The sequence below is a fragment of the Microcaecilia unicolor genome, chromosome 1, assembly GCF_901765095.1.
Source record: "Microcaecilia unicolor chromosome 1, aMicUni1.1, whole genome shotgun sequence".
In the NCBI taxonomy this organism is placed as follows: domain Eukaryota; kingdom Metazoa; phylum Chordata; class Amphibia; order Gymnophiona; family Siphonopidae; genus Microcaecilia; species Microcaecilia unicolor.
Genome location: NC_044031.1, coordinates 112,080,853 through 112,099,154, shown reverse-complemented (window position 1 = coordinate 112,099,154; position 18,302 = coordinate 112,080,853). Strand labels below are relative to the sequence as shown.

Sequence of the window (18,302 nt, the reverse complement as noted above, 5' to 3'; positions counted from 1 at the left end):
TATTACAATGTCTCTGTATTGCTCCATGGTGTGACCACAGTATTGTGTGCAATTCTGGTCACGGTATCTTAAAGATATACCAAAATTTGAAAAGGATCAAAGAAGAAATTAAGAATGAAAAGCCTTAGAAGCCCATCAGAGACCAGAAGTTAAATCTCAAGACTGGAAAGGGTTAGTAACTTCATTGGCAGAAAAAAAATCCTCTTATACTTGAACTTATATATCCCGTTCAAACATGATCTAACAGAAATCACAAACGAAACCAAACTCAGCCTGCAAATCATGAACTCATGGGCAGATGCATTTCAACTAAAACTCAACGCAGAAAAAAAACCACACTGTCTAATCTTCTTATCCCAATACAACTCAAATAAACCCACCAATATAAACACCCCAGACTACACCCTTCCTGTTTCAGACAGCCTGAAAATTCTTGGAGTTACGATTGACCGAAACCTCACACTAGAAAGCCAAGCGAAAACTACAACAAAGAAAATGTTCCACTCAATGTGGGAACTCAAATGAGTAAAACCTTTCTTCCCAAGGAAAATATTCCGCAGCCTGCTACAATCAATGGATGGTACTAAGTCACCTAGACTACTGCAATGCAATCTACGCCAGATGCAAAGAACAAATCATCAAGAAACTCCAAACTGCCCAAAACACCGCAGCCAGACTCATATTTGGAAAAACGAGATTCGAAAGCGCCAAACCCCTATGAGAAAAACTGCATTGGTTCCCAATCAAAGAAAGAATTGCGTTCAAAATCTGCACCCTGGTTCATAAAATCATTCACGGTGAGGCCCCGGTATACATGGAAGACCTCAGACTTACCAACCAGAAACACAAAAAGGTCATCACGCACATACCTAAATCTTCACTACCCAAGCTGCAAAGGACTAAAATGTAAGCCAACCTATGCATCCAGCTTCCCCTACATAAGCACGCAACTATGGAATGCACTACCAAACGTCTTGAAAACAATGCACGATCTAACAAACTTCCGGAAATCATTAAAAATCAACTTGTTCAAAAAGGCATACCATAACGATCCAACTTAAACACCTGAACCCTGCAACACAACGAAACTTATACCACAACTGGACAAAACTTAACTTTTCCTCCTTGACTACCTAATTTACTCTGTCACTCTTGAACTTTAACGCAATACCACTCTATTTCTCATACCGGAATTGGCGATCGCCATCACGGTGTTATGTAAGCCACATTGAGCATGCAAATAAATGGGAAAATTTGGGATACAAATGCAATAAATGAATAAACTTCAAAAAGCAAACAATCATACAGTTCCAATAAATAATTGAATAAAGTCGTTAGCTTAATAAAATGATTATTGAAGTAGTCCAATTATTCATTGGAACTGTATAATTTCTGCTTTTTGAAGTTCAGTTATAAGACAGTTTCTTCTGCCAATGAAGTGACTTACTCTTTTCCAAGTCCTGAGATTTAACTTTTGGTCTCTGATGGGGTTCTGAGGCTTTTTCCCTCTTAATTTCAAAAACTTATATTTATTTCTTCTGATAATTTATTTCTCTGTGGATTTTTGTGAAATTTTTCTGTATGTAGATTTGATATTGTTTCACAGTTCCCGTGTTTGGTGTGACAGAAGCAGGGCTTTTTTTGAGGGGGTACTCAGGGGTACTGAGTACCGGCACCTTTTCCACTGTCTGCTAAAATTGACCCATGGACACCAAGTTTTAATGAAAGAGCTCAGGCTCTACACACCAATTCTGCCTTGTCATAGATTCTGTGACTGGTTGCAGGGGGCCTGGCTATTGTGAGATGGGTCCATCAGTGATCACCTCACCCCTGAAGGGTGGCCTTAGCATTTCAGTACCGGCACCTTTTTTGCTAGTAAAAACACACTGGACAGAAGAATCTCAATATGTATACTTTGGAAGAAAGAAGGGGGAGGTGAGATATGATAGAGATATTTAAATACTTATGCAGCATAAATGCACAGGAGTTGAGCCTCTTTCAGTTGAAAAGAATCTCTGGAACAAGGGGACATAGGATGAAGATGAAAGGTGACAGACTCAGAAATAACCTGAGGAAATACTTCATGGAAAGGGTGGTGAATTTGTGAGAACGGCCTTCCAATGGAAGTGGTGGTGCAGACAAAAACAGTATCTGATTTCAAGAGAGCTTGAGATAAAGTACATAGGATCTCTAAGGGAGTGATAGGGAGAACAGATGGCATGAATGGGCAGACTGGATATGCCATATGGTCTTTACCTGCCTACATTTTTCTGTGTTTTTTTTTTTCTATGACAGTTTGCTAACCTTAAATGTTTTTTTACAATATTTCCCAAAAGTTAGGGCCCTGTTTACTAAGGCGTGCACTAATGCTAGAGACACCCCTATGACGACTATAATGAGGCTTTGAAAACAGGGCCCTTAGTAAGCACAGTGGCTCACATCAGTACTTCTCATTTGAATAAAACATTTTTAAATATGGAATTTTTAGTTAGACCCCAGGGATTCACATGTCAAAAAAAAAAGCTAAATTATGACCCCCCTCCCCCCCCCCCCCCCCCCAAAAAAAAGCTATGGACCAAAAATTAAAATTATGCATAAGCAATTGCTGTAGAACAGTACTTAAATATTCTTAGAAAAAGAGGATGTGTTAAAGTATCTGTATAACAATGTTTATATCATTCAGATGAACAAAGAATACTTTAGTGTCTGAGCACCTCAAAATCCCTCACTCCCTGTTCCCCTCACATATGCAAGTAACACATTCACATATATATGCACACAGTTGCTGTGAACGTCCCACGTCTAACACAGTGCCACAACTCCCTCTCTATTGCTGCAACACAAGAATGGAAATTCGGTTGCAATTTAAGTGGTGGTGTCGAATGTTGATTTTGAATTCTGTCTCTGGTGGGTATTTTTTCCCTTGTACCCCCACCCACCTCTTTTTTTCCTTAAACTGTTACCTCCTGTACGATTCTTCCCTGCACACTGTCACCATGACAATCTGATTTTCTGTTAGCATCTTGGGCCCTGCTTTTCCATTCCATTATCAGGTACCACTTCTCTATTCCCCCAGGTACCCTTTATTCCCCCTCCTCTCCTGATCAGGTATTCACCTCAAAGTTCCAAAATTTTTATTAGGAGTTAGGTGAGGATCTTACCACATGTCAGTTTACTGGACTAGCAGATGGAGGAGCAGAGGTAGAATTGGATAGGTGCAAAGAGATGGGATGATCCCGTAGAAGTGTTCAGGGAGAAGTATGACCTCAAGTGAAGAGGCTCTGTAGACTGAACCTTAGGGTCATCTCAGTAAGAGAAGCACAAGACATGTGGGCCTCCAGAACCTCATTATAGTGAAGGTTGGTGCAGGTGATGCTACAGAGCACTATTCTTGTCAGAGACCACTGTTGGTAATACTACATGGTGTGTCCAGGAAGATCCTGTGACCACTCTGTTTTGGAAGGTAGAAGTCCAGCCATAGGCAAAAGCACAACACAGCTCATTGGCAGCCCACTTGCTGCCTGCTCCCAGCCTGGTGCCTCTCAGTCTGTTGAATACCTTCTCTTGTTCCACTCCTTCTCCACTGACCAGGCCCCTGAACTTGTGGGATTTAAGCATATGCTAAATAATTCTGTGCAAATATCACTCAAGACATTTAATTACTGATTCAAGCTGCCCTGATTGCATGCTCCCTCACCTCTCATATACATTTTACCAACTACACTTACTTGGTATATCATGAAATTAATGTACCTTTTTTTTTGGTAGCTTACTTCTGTTTTCTAACCAATCATCCATCTGTTCTTCAATCTCTTCAATGCTAACTCCCTGATCATATGATGGTACATATACATTGGCTTCTGAAACAATGTATACTGGAAATTCCAATTTTGGTTTCTTGACTTTGGGTTTTTTCTCCTCTGAAAAATGAGAAAATATGGAAAAAGGAATTAAGGGCTCACAATTTACAAATCAATTTTATAAATATGTGCTCAGTATTAAATACAACATACCACACCACTATAGATATAATTTTTTTTTGAGATGACCACTAATTTAACAGCATATACAAACAAGTATAAAAGGTATACCCCTACCGAGAGTACACACACAGGTGTGGGAGTGACACTCTTGTATGCTTGGCACTGCCTTTCCAAAACACTGCTCAGTTTCTCACCAACTGGGTTAGTAACTGGGACAATGCATTGATAAATGGAAGTAGAGCATGAGACCTACAATCTGTAATTTAGCCTGCAACAGGGAAGTCAGACAGACCATCAATCTCCATAAGGCAAAAGTTCACTTTAATAAACTTCATACAACTAAAAACAAACCACAAGGCAAAATGGCTGCTCAAAAGCAAATTAAATAGAAACACTTATGTGAAGTAGTGGAAAGCTAGAAATATTTTTAATTCTTACATCAGATATTTATAGCTCAAATGGAAATACAGGTACAGTCCTGGAATGGTTTTGCAGTCCCTCTGTATACTCCTCCCAGCATCATCCAGGATGACTCCCAGATCTTCCCAAAACTCAGCTCCTGCTACCTCACATACTATCTGAGTGCTTGCCAGGCACTGGGAAAGTTTTTTAGGGCCTCTGCTCCTCCTACCCCATACTCCCTTCTAGTTGCTGAGGAGATCTTGCAGTCCATCTGCATGTTTATTTTATTTGTTACATTTGTATCCCACATTTTCCCACCTATTTGTAGGCTCAATTTGGCTTACGTAGTATCGGAGAGGCCTTTGTAGGCTCCGGTGTGAACAAATACAGGTAATGTGGTAAGATCAAGTTCATGTGGCACAGCCACAGTAGGGAATCGGAGAACGGAAAAGTTGTGTTATGTCCATTACATTCTTTAGTTTGGTTGTGTTGAAGATTAGGCATTTAAGTTGGATCGGTAGGGTATGCCTTTTTAAACAGGTTGGTTTTTAGTGATTTCCGAAAGTTTAGGTGGTCGTACGTCGTTTTTAGTGCTTTTGGCAATGCGTTCCACAGTTGTGTGCTTATGTAGGAAAAACTAGATGTGTAAGGCTAAAGAGGATGGATGTATGGTAGACCAAGACCTGTTTACGGAGGACTGTGAGGGGCTTGCCAAACTAAAAGTAGACAGAGCGATGGGGCCTGATGGGATACACCCAAGGGTGCTTAAGGGACTCGGAGAAGTTCTGTCAGCTCCGCTAATGGACCTCTTCAATGCTTCCTTAGAAACTAGAGTGGTCCTGGTGGACTGGAGAAGGGCGGATGCACAAGAGTGGAAGTAAGGAGGCGGAGGAGGTAGGGAATTACAGACTTGTCAGTCTGACCTCGGTGGTGAGTAAGCTAATGGAAACGCTTCTAAAGAAAAGGATTCTGACATTTCTTGAACTACATGGAATGCGGGACCTGAGGCAGCATGGTTTCACTAGTGGCAGGTCGTGTCAGACGAATCCGTCTTCTTCTTCGACTGGGTGACCAAACAGTTGGATGTGGGAGGGGCGCTTGATGTGGTATACTTGGGAGGTGCCATTTGTTTCAGGTGGTCACTTAGGGAAATTTTAATTAGAAAATGGTCTGACCATGATAGGTGTGTTATTTCAATACTGTTATCCCAGAACTCTGGGATATCCACCATTTTGTAGAATACCCTTCATCTTTGATTGATTGTTTTACTGAGTGATACTGTCTATCCTATCAAATATTGTAGTTCTTTTCTGAAATTTCTGTTTTTAGCCTGTCAACTGCCCAGATCTACAAATTAGCTTGGGTGGTACAGAAAGTGCAAATAAACTATAAACTATAACTGTACTGTCAGTTCAGCCCAAAGCCACAGTGTAGCAATCTTATTAACTGGTTCTGTTTCCAGTTTAAGGACATCTTCATGGATGTTTCAGGCGGCTGCACCATCAGTTTGGTTCACAGAGAAAACGACACTACATTGTCTACTGCCACTCCTATTTGAGTATGACCTGAAGAAGGAAAGGGTGACAAGGCAAAACTTAAGTTTATTTTGTTGCATGCACCCTGGAGGTCATGTGTGCTGCTCTCTGCTTTTGCCTTTTGTTTGTGGGTACACAATAACTTGCTGCTTCAGCCTCAAAATATCACAGAAAGTTTGTATTGCTCAAAGTATTTTTTGATGGAATCTGGAGTTCTACATCACATAATGTCAGTCTGTGTATAACTCTGAAGGATAGATTTCAGAAATCTGGTGGTGATATAGAACTTAAGTTTCTTCAAATCAACACAGAAGTCAAAAGGAGGTGACTCAGAAAGAGAACAATATATGACATCGTTCAGCACAATGAGTACATTAACCTTGGTTAAGGGTACGCATTGCACTAATGTTTAGCACAGGGGGTCCAATCTTAGTCCTTGGAGGGCCACATCTAGTCGGGTTTTCAGGATTTCCTCAATATATATATATGAGATTATTTGCATGCACTGCCTCAATTGTATGCAAATAGATCTCATATATCATTGTGGAAAACCTGACCTGGAGAGGGCAGAGGTTGGCCACCCCTGGTTTATTTATTTATTTTTTTTAATTGTATTTGATATACCACCATTTGCCAAAAGGCAGTTAACAGTTAAAAGCTCAGAGAACCAAAGAGGAAAATGAGATTGGGATTGAGAGGGGAAAGGAAGGAGGGAAGAACACAGGAGTAATAAAGGTGGGGAAGAGAAGGGAGGAACGAAGAGAGCAGGAGGGGGGAGTAAGATGAAAAGTTTTGAGTTACAGTCCAGAGAAGATTGTGATAAGCCTCTGTACACCAGGAAGAGAAGTTTGCAAGTCACCCGATATGAGGCAGAGAGCCAGTGTTCTAGCTTCAGGAGGGGTGTGACATGATCAAATTTGCAGGCACTGTACAGAAGTTTAATGGTGGTGGACTGTACTAACTAAGCGCTTTAATGAGGATAAAGGTAAACCAGAAAATAAGGTGTTATGACTAGGGAAAGGAGGAGGGTGCGTATGCATGAAGGGGGTAGGAAGAGTTTCACTGAATGGATCCGCTGCATTGCAAAGAAAGAAGACAGAATAGTCTTGTTGATATGATGTTTGAAAAAGAGGTTGGGATAAAAAATGACGTAATATCTCGACGAACATTAAAGTGTGACCTTGAAAAGATGGAGGAGATGGTATGATAGAATAATGATTAGGGATAGTAGAATAAGTATTAGCACATCTGCTGAATCCCTTCTATAAAATGTCACCGCATGCCACTGCTGGAAACCCTCTCTCTCCCAACAGATCTCCCTTTTCTCTCTTACACATCAAGGGCCTCCATTCCCACTCCTACCCCCCCCCCCCCCCCAATCAGGCCCTCTACTTTCCCATCAAATCTCTACAGTATCTTTCTCCACTTCTCCATCCTATCCCTCTTCTATAATTTTTATTTAAACAGTGACGGTCACTCCAATTTAAACACAGGTAGGGAAAACACACGCAAGTAATGTTCCGCCTACTATGAAATAAAATGCAGTCCAGCACTGCTTTCCCCTCCATGGATCTCCACAAGGTCAGAAGGGTGTAGTAACTCTACAATGTAAGGTAAAAAGTGAAAAACAACCCTTTGGAGTTTTTTTGCCATTTTCTCAGTAACCGCTTGGCATTTCAACGTGAAACTTTACAGCTTTATTTTTTGTTACTATCTTCATTTATGTGCCAAGTGGAATGAGATTATCGTTAAACACAGTGAAGTTACACATTTTTTTAGCATGATCACCCTGCAATTTTCACATGTTCTAAAATGTTTGCACCGAGGTTATCGAATAACATTGCTAAAAAACAGAATATAAAAGAGCTATTTTTAATAATAGGGATTTGATATTATAACCCTGCATTTCCTCTTCTCTTGTTCCTGGTTTCCTTAAGATGGCCTCCCTCATAAAACACCACTGGAACATAATGGAAGTCCATCCTATGTTTTCAGATACTCATTATATGATTGCTTATTCTCAGAACTCTAATTTGGCAGATAAGTTATGCAAATCTGATATATGGACATTTAATATGCCATCTACTGTAGGGCACATGAAGTCTAGAAGATGTTATATTTGCCCTTTGACTGAAGGAATATTTTTTTTTAATTGGAAAGGTGGAGACCGTTGGATCAATTGTACTACTACTTGCGATTCTACAAGGGTAATTTATATGATTCATTGTCCTTGTGATCTTATATACACTGGGCAAACCTTCCAGGTTTTTAAAATCCTCTGAAGCTTGGCGGGATTCCTGCTTTCCCTGCCACAACTCAGCTAAAGCCTAAGCTTGCAGACAGCAGCGGCACAGGGGTAAACAGGAATCCCACTGAGTTTCTATCACTGGAGCCAGGTGAGGGGAAAGAAACTGGGTGAAGGCTAGTGTGGGGTATGAGGGGAGCTATATGTGAGAGAGAGAGAGAGAGAGAGAGAGAAAGAGAGAGAGACTGGGTGCGAGAGAGAACAAAAGAGACTGGTTGTTCTCAGAAATGCGTGTGTGAGATTCTCAAATAGAGAGCACGAGTTTATGTGTGCACATGTGCACCTGTGTACTGGCTCTCTGAATATTACAAAACAAAAAAAATCTGGAACCTCATTGAAGAAGGTTGAACAAGCTTGTGCTAGAAGCTCCTATTGTACAACATGATGTGAAATTTCAGGACCTTTATTATACTGTTATAGATCAACTGTGTTTGGATATGAGAGGTGGTAATATAAGGAGATGTTTGAGGCAACGTGAACACTAGATCCGGTAAAACACGGTAGAACCCTTTGGATTGAACGGAGCTATAGAGTGGCAACCTTTCTTTTAGGATGTGGACCTATAAATCTATTTTTGCCTTGGATTGGCTGTTTGTCAACTGGCGTCTTTTTATATTCTCACTGCCATCTTGTTGCTGTTTACACGTCAGTTCCACCTTCTGAAGTAGTATTTTGCAAAACAAGCAGCACTTGTTGTGGGTTCTGTTTAAATTGATGTTTTTCTCTACTATTGAGTCACTCTCTGGAGACAGTATGGACTTTGAAAATTGCAGCTTTGTCTCCTTTGAGCTTTTAAGTGTGTGGGATTGAAGAACTGGAAGCAGCATGGACACTGCGGCTCCTTTCAAGCTAAGTGCCTCCTCTGTGATTTATATTAGAGACATTGTGTACAATAATTTTTTGATGAAATTTTGGAACTGTTTGTATAAAAGATGTTTGGTTAATATTTTTTTGCAATTAGGATTTATTGCAATTGTTTTGGCAAACAAGATCAAGATTTTTGTGGACAGGGAGTTTTTCTCCAAAATAGGTGGAGTTTTTTTTATACTTTCCTTTTTTTCCTGGCTTATATAAGTGAAGTCAATGATATTATATAGTGGGACATGAGGGAAGTCACTGCTTGCCCCAGGACAGGTAGCATGGAATGGTGCTACTAATTAGGTTTTAGCCAGGCACTGGATTGGCCACTGCTGGAAGCAGGATACTGAGCTAGATGGACCATTGCTCTGACCCAGGATGGCTATTCTTATGTTCTGCCTGGGCCAACATAGAACAATCAGAATCATGGTCCCCTGTTCTTGCTTGAGTTTCAGCAAAGTCTTCCCCACAAAAGGGATGGGAGGCTACCCATACAAAACCACTCCCCCAATGGAGGAAGACATCAGACTCTAGTGGAACAGTACTGAGGGACTTTGTGGTTCAGTGGAGTAGCAAAGAGATCCACCAAGGGGGTGTCCCAGGCTCAGAAAAATCTTACAGGTAACACTCATGCTGAGTGACCACTCGTGAGGTTGCATGACCCTGCTTAGTCTGTCAGCTAGGGTGTTGGATTTGCCTGCCAGGTATATGGCCCTGAGAACTATCCTGTTCTGGACAGCCCAGTGCCACATCTGGACTGCTTCCTGACACAGAGGTTATGATCCGGTACCCCCATGCTTGCTAGTGTAATACATTGTCCATTTGAATGAGTACAATTTGGTTGAACAGTCGATCTCTGAAAGCCTTTAGAGCATTCTAGATTGCCCGTAGCTCCAGGAGGTTGAGCTGAAGATCTGATTCTGGAGTTGACCAAGCACCTAGGGTTTGAAGCCCATCTACAGGAGCTTCCACTACCCCAGGCAGGATGCATCCATTGTCAGCACCTTCTGGGGGTGAGCAATTTGGAATGGAATTCCTACAGTCAAACTTGTCTCGAATTGACCAACAGAGAAGGGACTAAACCAACTCCAGTGTCACTTAGATGACATCCGCTCAATTCTTGGAGGCCTGACACCACTGGGAAGTTGAGTCGACTGGGCTGGTCTTGGGTGAAGATGTGCCATGGGTGTGACATGCACCATGGAGGCCATGTAGCCTAACAACCTTAACACCTGCCGAGACATGGCCTGCTGGCTGGCCTGAACAGGTCATTTCCGAATGGCGAGTGCAACTAGACCATCTGACCTCAGCTCAGGGAGATAAGCTCATGCCTGCTGAGTATCTAGCAGGACTCCAATGAACTCCAATTGCTGAACCGGGAGCAGATGGGACTTGGGGTAGTTTAAAACGAACCCTAGTAGCTCCAACACCCAAATAGTCCTTCACATGGACTCCTGAGCACTGTCCTTCAAAGTGCTCTTCACTAGCCAATTGTTCAGGTAGGGAAACACATGGACTCCCAGTCTGCACAGTGACGCTGCGACTATCACTAGACACTTGGTGAAAACTCTAGAAGCTAATGCAAGGCCAAATGGCAACACATGATACTGGAAGTGACGTGTTCCCACCTGAAATTCAAGATATTTCCTGTGGCCTGGAAGTATCAGGATATGAGCATAAGCACCCTTTAAATGCCAAATAGCATAGACAATCTTTCTTCTGAATCACTGGGAGAAGTATCCAAGGAAACCATCCTGAACTTTTTTAAACCAGGAATTTGTTCAGGGCCTTTAGGTCTAGGATGGGATACATCCCCCTGTTTTCTTTGGCACAAGGAAGTACCTGGAATAGAATCCCTTCCCTTGTTCCCTTGGTGGAACAGACTTGAATGTGTGGGCCTTCAGAAGGGCAGAGAGTTCCTCTGCAAGTACCTCTTTGTGAAGAAAAATGAGATGCTCTCGGCAGGCAATTTTCTGGTCTCTGCCGCCAAGGCAAGGTGTAAACGAGATGAACTATTTGAAAAACCCACCTGTCTGAGGTTACAAGGAGCCACCTTTTTTGGAAAATATTCAGCCTCCCTCCTACTGGTAGGTCATCCGGGACAGTTACTTTTACTGCGGCTATGCTCTGCTAGAGCCAGTCAAAAACTCGTCCCTTGTTTTGACTGGGGAGCCAGCTGGGCCTTGGACACACGCTGTTGATTACCGATTGCGCTGGGTCTGAGCCTGCTAAGGCTGGTGAGAAGGAGCGTACTTACACCTCTGTGAGTAGTAGGGACCCCTCTTTGAATTGCCCAAAAACCTCCTGCATGAGGAGGATGCATAAGACTCCCAGCGGCAGAGAGTATCAATGCTGTCAGTGTACTTCGTGATGAAGTCTGCAACCTTCTCCACCTTCTCTCCAAAAAGGTTATCCCCCTGGCACATGGCATCCACCAATCTCTGCTGGACCGCAGGGTCCAAGTCAAAGACATGCAGCCATGAGAGTCTGCGCATCGCTATACTCTGGGCAGATATGCAGGACACCACATCAAAAGTATCGTAAGTGCCCCTGGCCAAGAACTTATGACACGCCTTCTACTGCCTGACCAGCTGGCAAAGAAAATCAGCCTGCTCTAATAGGATAGAGTCCGCCAAATCAGACATACTGTACACCAAGTCCTGCAAGTAAAGGTTCGTGTAGAGCTGGTAAGATTGTATGCAGGGGATGAGCTTAGGGGCCTAATACATTTTCCGCCCAAAAGAATCCAGGGTTTGAGCTTCTCTGCTTGGGGAAAGGAAAGGGGAAAGGGAATGGGACTTGATATACTGCTTTTCTGTGGTTACAAAGTGGTTTACATACTATATTCAGGTGCTTATTTTGTACCCTGAGAAATGGAGGGTTAGGTGACTTGCCCCTAGTCACGAGGAGCTGCAGTGGGAATCAAACCCAGTTCACCAGGATCAAAGCCTGCTGCACCAACTACTAGGCTACTTCTCCACCGTGGGTGTGTTGAAGCATAGTTTCTGAACTCCTGGCTCTTGAGCATGGATTCCACCATCAGGGAATGATGAGGCAACTGAGGCTTGTCAAAATCTGGAGAACTTTGGATCAGATTCATGGTATCAATCTTTTGGGGCAGGCCAGGGACAGAGGAGACTCCCAGTTCTTCACCTGAACATCTTTCAGGATCTAGTGAAGCAGGACCATCACAATCTCTCTAGGAGGACAGTCATAGTCCAGAACCTTGAACATCTCAGCCCTGGGCTCATCCTCCATCTCCAAACAAATTGGAATGGCAGCCAAAATTTCCCTTACAAAACTTGGAAAGGAAAGATACTCAGGTGGAAACTTCCTCCTTTCCTCAGGAGGGGAGGGGAAAAGATGGGATTCTATAGGACTCCTCCTCTGAGAAGCACCTAGGGTCCACATCAGACATCCATGAGTGTTCCTCATCGGTGTCAAAATACTCCTCATGAGAGGGCTGAGAAACAGCCCGTCTCAAGATCGAGGAACCACATCCTTGTCTGGAGGAGCACTGAGGTGCAGGCTCCACCCTCATTTCTGGCAAAGCTTCCTCCACTGACACTGAGGGATTACAGAAAGGGTGGCTGTCAACGTCAGTACTGCATGTAGCACTGGGGTTGGAGGTCTCACCACAGGCTGAGGGCCTTGTGGGTCAGCAGGAAGACGCATGGTTGGTGCAAGCACCCAAGGTGCCAATGCTCTCTGCTGAAGGATCCCTGCCAAATGGTCATGGAGCACAGCCTGGATTCCACCAGGGCCGCCATCTGGAAAAGCTGAGGCATTGATTGAGAAGCAGCCTGCTGAACCATCGGGGGTTGGTGCGAGTGCCTGGAGACCCACGCGTCAGCACCTCCACAATGGAGGGAGAGTGGTCGTCCCAGTGCCAACGCTTCTCGGGGACTAGATCCCTCAGTGTCCCCTGCACCATGGTTCGAGGGGGATCAATGCTGATGCTTCTTGGCCTTCGCCTGATGCTGATCATCAATGCTCCTCGGTGCCGATGAGGATGATGTTGAATCCCCACGCCTCCTTGGTGTCAGGTCCAATGCTGACCAGTCCCGGGAGCCCTACACATCTCGACGTTGAGGCAGACAGAGACCTGCTCAATGCATGACCACTCCCAGTGTCTGATAAGGGCCTAGCAGCCATAGGAACTGATGCACTCGATGTCAGTGCAAGGCTCGACATCGATGCCAACATCAAGGATTCGGACCAGGTTCCAAAAATTCTCTCTGAGCCTCTCTGGCCAGCTGGAAGGGGTATGTTCAGGCCCCAAACACTGGAGACACCAAGAATGGGTGCCCTTACCAGAGATGGCTTAAAGCCACTGGGAACTTCAATGACATGGAAGGGAAAACAGAAGGCCAAATCAAACGACTCAATGTGTCCTTCGAAAAGGGGCAAATCACCAAGAAAAGGACAAGAGCCTGACTGGAGCTCAAGCCTAAGAGGGCCTACTGAGCCCCCCCCCCCCCCCCCCAAAAAAAAAAAAAATTTAAGAAAACCTAAAAATAGGGTGGGAAAAATGAACACGGGCAAAACTTCTGCTGGGAAGGCATAAAAAGCTGTTGAAATATAACCACCACATCAGACGCAGTGAGGGAGCTGCAAAATAGAACATCTTCTCCTCAAAGTGGATGAAAGACTACTGGTCCTGTGCTCTTAAAGCAGGTGGAAAGGAACTCATGCATGCATGGTAGGGACACTGGTGTGTGTCTTAAAGCTGTATTACACTATTTCAAACATTCCATGCCGGCAACGTGGATGACGTCACCCACATACGAGAATATGGCCTGCATGTCCTCGGAAAAATGTAAGATTCTTACAGTGGCAAACTGTTCTTCCATGAAAAACAAAAAGGTAAGCATTTTAGATTGAAGCTATGAAAGTGTGCTTGAACAGTTATTTTCTATACAAATTTAGAAGTCTACCATCTATTTATATTCTCTAGTAGTCCACTCTCTGATTTTAACTTCCCCAAGGTCCACAAAAATTCCTTCTCTACTGGCACTGGCTCCTCATCCTAGTCTTATGATTTATAGTCCGTACTAATCTCACTAACAGATTCTAGGTGGATAACAAACCACAGACATCTAACCAGATATAGACACCCCCCTTAGCAAATCCAGCAATGTCCAATTGTTCCTACTATCCCAGTACAATTCTAATTGATAATGATGGCAACGCAAGAGTAGGAGCAAGAGCAAATGAACATCACCCCTGCCCTACAGGAACTAGAAATGACATTAGGTAAAGCAGGCTAAGTTTTTTCATCGAGTCACAATCTGAAATTCATAATTGTGTGGGCAGCATGAAATTTTTTTTTTGCATGCAGGAGGATTGATGCCAGTGTTTCGCCTTCACTCAGTGCCTGGCACCTGGGTCCTTCAGTGCCAATGAGGATGATGTAGAATCCAAGCGTTTCCTCTATGTTGGGTCTGAGGATGCACAGCCCCTGGGCCCACTGCCAGCTCTCGATGTCGAGGCAAGTGGAGACTTCTTTTGATGTCCAAATGTTACCAGTTTCCAATGCAGCTCCCAAGGCCATAGGGACAGATGCTCTTGATGCTGATGTACCACACTTTAAAGGCACCAAAAAAATATGTCTCTTGTACACCACTTATATGGATTTTTGGATCCTCTTCTCTAAGCACAGACAGAACAGTTAGAGGCATCATGGTCACGTTACAAGCACAATAGGCACATGTCATGTGGGTCAGTCACAGACATGGTTCTATTACACCTGAAGCAATTTTTACACCTGCTGGCAGGCTTATGGGATATCAAGGGAAAATAAAAGCCACATCAAAATCAAACGGCTCAATGGTGAAGAGAGTTAAAAACAAAGTCTCATCTGAAGACTGAGTCACAACTCGATCGGGGAGCCCAGGCCCAAAATGGCCAAAGGCCGCAGAAAAGCAAGAAAACAAAACTGCCGAAAAACCTACAGACACGGAGGGATAGGAGAGGAGTAAAACAGTAGAAAAATCCTCTTCGCCTCACAAAAAATCAGGAAGGCACAAAAAAAAAAAATCTATCTTCATATGTGCTATAAACAAAGACATATCTTCACAGCTCTGTGAAGATGACAAGACTAGCAGTCCCACATAACTTCATCTGGTGGGAAGGTACTTATGTACATGTGCGGTACGGGCCTAACAAAGGCTTCTTAAAAAGATATAAAGGCTGGGTAGTGTCCGAACCCAGGATTCACTGTGGACATCACCGATCCGCAACATTCTTCTTGTCCTTGGAGAATGAGGGCCAGAATTAGCAGTTAATGTGTGGTAACAACTGTGTTAAGTGCATGGTGCAGCTTGTGCCCATACCATACCCCTCATAGTTTATTTCCACTTTAGATGGAACCATGCATGCTAACCGTTAACATACTGTATTAACACATTAAGCTGTGTTATGTATTTAAACAGGCTTCTAAATGCAGTAAACGTTAAAGGAAAAATGCTTAGCGATGATAATTTGCAGGATTTTTATACTTTTAGTGTATAAAAACACATGATTTTAGATGTCTAATAGATTGTTTGACTAAGCAGATACATAAATACTTACTTTGAAGTGCTTCCAGTTCAGTTTGAGCAACAGCTTCTTCCTTCTCCTTTGTTTTCTTTTCGTTATATTCCATATATAGTTGTCTGGCATCCTTCAAGAGAAAGCAGAAATTAGCAGCTACATATTGTTTATTAACTTACAGCTTGCAAGATGGTAACATTGCCTAATAGTTATACATGGAGTTTTGCAAGTAGTAGAGATGTTTTAATTCCACCTTCATCTTTTACTGTAGGAGCTTGAATGCGTTATGCTATCTTCCAATATTACACTTACATAATAAAGCCATAGGATAAAAACTTTAATCATCAATGCACACTTCAACACAGCCAGAGTATTCACATACCTATATTTATTCTGTGAAGAACTACTATACTACTAACATATATCACTACTAGATATATACAGTACTGTACACAGAGCTTACAATCGATTCAAGACGAACAGGATAAATACGAGATTAGGGAGTTTGCTTTTATGATGGGAATGATTAAAACATGGGTATTAAACAGGTGAATACGGCATTAAGATTTAAAAGCAGCCACAAAAAGGTGGGTTTAAGCCAGGATTTGAAGAGGACAAAAACAGGAGACTCAGGAAATCTGTTCCAGGCATATGGCTCAGCAAGGTGGAACAATGTCTGGAGTTCGCTATGGAGAAAGGGCACACATAAAAAGTGACTTATGATTGACTTCTTGAGGAGAGATGAGAAGAGAGGTAATGAGAAGATGAAGAATGAATGCACTTGCAGGTTAGTAATAGAAGTCTGAATACTAGGATCCCCATGATACATATTGCAGGTTAGCAATCTATTAAAATTTTGTGTATTGATATTGTAATGTATTTATTTATTACATTTGTACCCCGCACTTTCCCACAAATAGCAGGTTCAATGCGGCTTACATAGTAAATAGAATTATAGAGTCTTGAAGGAGAATATTACAAGTTGTAGTAAACATAGTAATAGTAGGGTTATGAAGATATGTGAATTGAACATTGAGAGGCTAACATAGCATACTGTGCCAAACTTTGTATGGCTTTTTGACTATTTCTACTGCTGTAATTGTCTATTGCTTATGTTTGACTTATTCTTGATGTACACTGACTTGAGTGAAGGACTTTAAAAAGGCGGTAAATAAATTCTAATAAATAAAGTAAATATATATATGTATGTGGAAAACAGGAAACCAACTAAATAACTTGTGAAGGGTTATGTGAGAAAGATTGGTGAAAGACATGCAACACAATTTTGAATAGACTGAAGGGGAAAGAAATGGTTCAGTGGGAGACCTATGAGAAGTAGGTTGCAGTGATCTAAGTGAGAGGTGATTAGAATGTGAATAAGGATTCTGGGTAGAGTGTTCAGAAAGGGATGGATTTTGGTGATGTTAGGGGGAAAAAAAAAAAAAAAAAAAGACATGTTTCAGCAGTCCTTTGAATATGTTCAAAGAAAGAAGTATCAAAGATGACCCAAGGACACCAGGGAGATGAGTATTATCCACAGAAATAGAGATATGGGGAAATACGTTCTGTCTTGTTCATGTTAAGCATTAGGCAGCAATGCCAGAAAAGTAGGTAGAGCTTTGGGTTTTGATTCCTAGTGAAATTTCTGGTGTGGAGAGGTAGCATTAGGAGTCCTCAGCAACATGGTACTGCAAAAGGTTTGTACCAACTCATCATTTTTATTTCAAACCAGTGAAGTCTAGATCTACCGTGAACTGGGCGAGTACAATCCCCAAATCGAGAGCTTCTTATGGAAAATGCACAATTATACTGAGCTGCCTTGAACTTGGGAGTTACCCACTTGTATGCCTGACTCCGTCCTGCTTGTTGACAGAAAAAGCATTGTTGTAACAGATGCTTTCGTAGACAGCAGGATAAATCAGGTGCATTATCCCTTCCACCTCCCTGAGAGTTGTATTAATTCTTGAGCTATGGAACTGAAGAGATCACTGTGCATGAATGCTGAGAGGTTCACTAGCTCTGAGCTCTGTGATGGCAGTTCTGTTCCAGTGCCATCAGATAACATCACCCTCTTGTATGCCTGACTTGTTGAAAGAAAGATTTTGGGATTTACAAAAAAAAAAAAAAAAAAGTTTAAAAGATATATTGGTTAAACAAGAGAATCTTACTTTATTCCTCTGTAGCAGTCTTTCAAAAGATAAAGCATTGTGCCATGTCAGGGCCATCTAGTAGCACTTTTGGGAGTATTACTAGGCTAGTGACTCATGAAACAGAATATTCTTAGAAGTATGTCAAAGCAGTTTTTGGAAGAGTAGTGATCTCTTTCCAAGTTCTGTGTTTGAATTCATTTTGAAGTTTTTATTTTTTTTTTTAATTAGGATTTTGAAAATACACTTCAAACAAAAAGAAAATCAAAAGAATTGAAAAGAAATTATACATTATTCGTCAATACCACAGAGTTGAAGGTCACAAACACATATTTGAGTTCTTCCTCTTAAATGAGTTATCTACAAATTTTCTTCCTATTCTCACTGGAGTGCCCCAGGGCTCATGTTTGTCAGCTAAATTATTCAATATATACATATATTACCAATTTGCAAATTGAACAGATCTTAAAGTATACTACAGGTAATATGCAGATGATGTAATGTTCTTCTTTTCTTATAAAGATGATCTGCACATGGC

At 42.2% G+C, this 18,302-nt stretch overlaps 1 protein-coding gene across 1 annotated transcript in view; it reads right to left on the bottom strand.

The window, feature by feature from the left end:
• DNAJC1 (DnaJ heat shock protein family (Hsp40) member C1) overlaps window positions 1-18,302 on the bottom strand; it is a 329,370-nt gene that overhangs the window by 112,076 nt on the left and 198,992 nt on the right. Inside the window, exons 7-8 of the mRNA XM_030199432.1 lie at window positions 15,657-15,747; window positions 3,754-3,920 (exon numbers count right to left, since the gene is read on the bottom strand). Coding sequence (XP_030055292.1) covers window positions 3,754-3,920; window positions 15,657-15,747 — 258 coding nt within the window. The remainder of the gene's footprint in view (window positions 1-3,753; window positions 3,921-15,656; window positions 15,748-18,302) is intronic.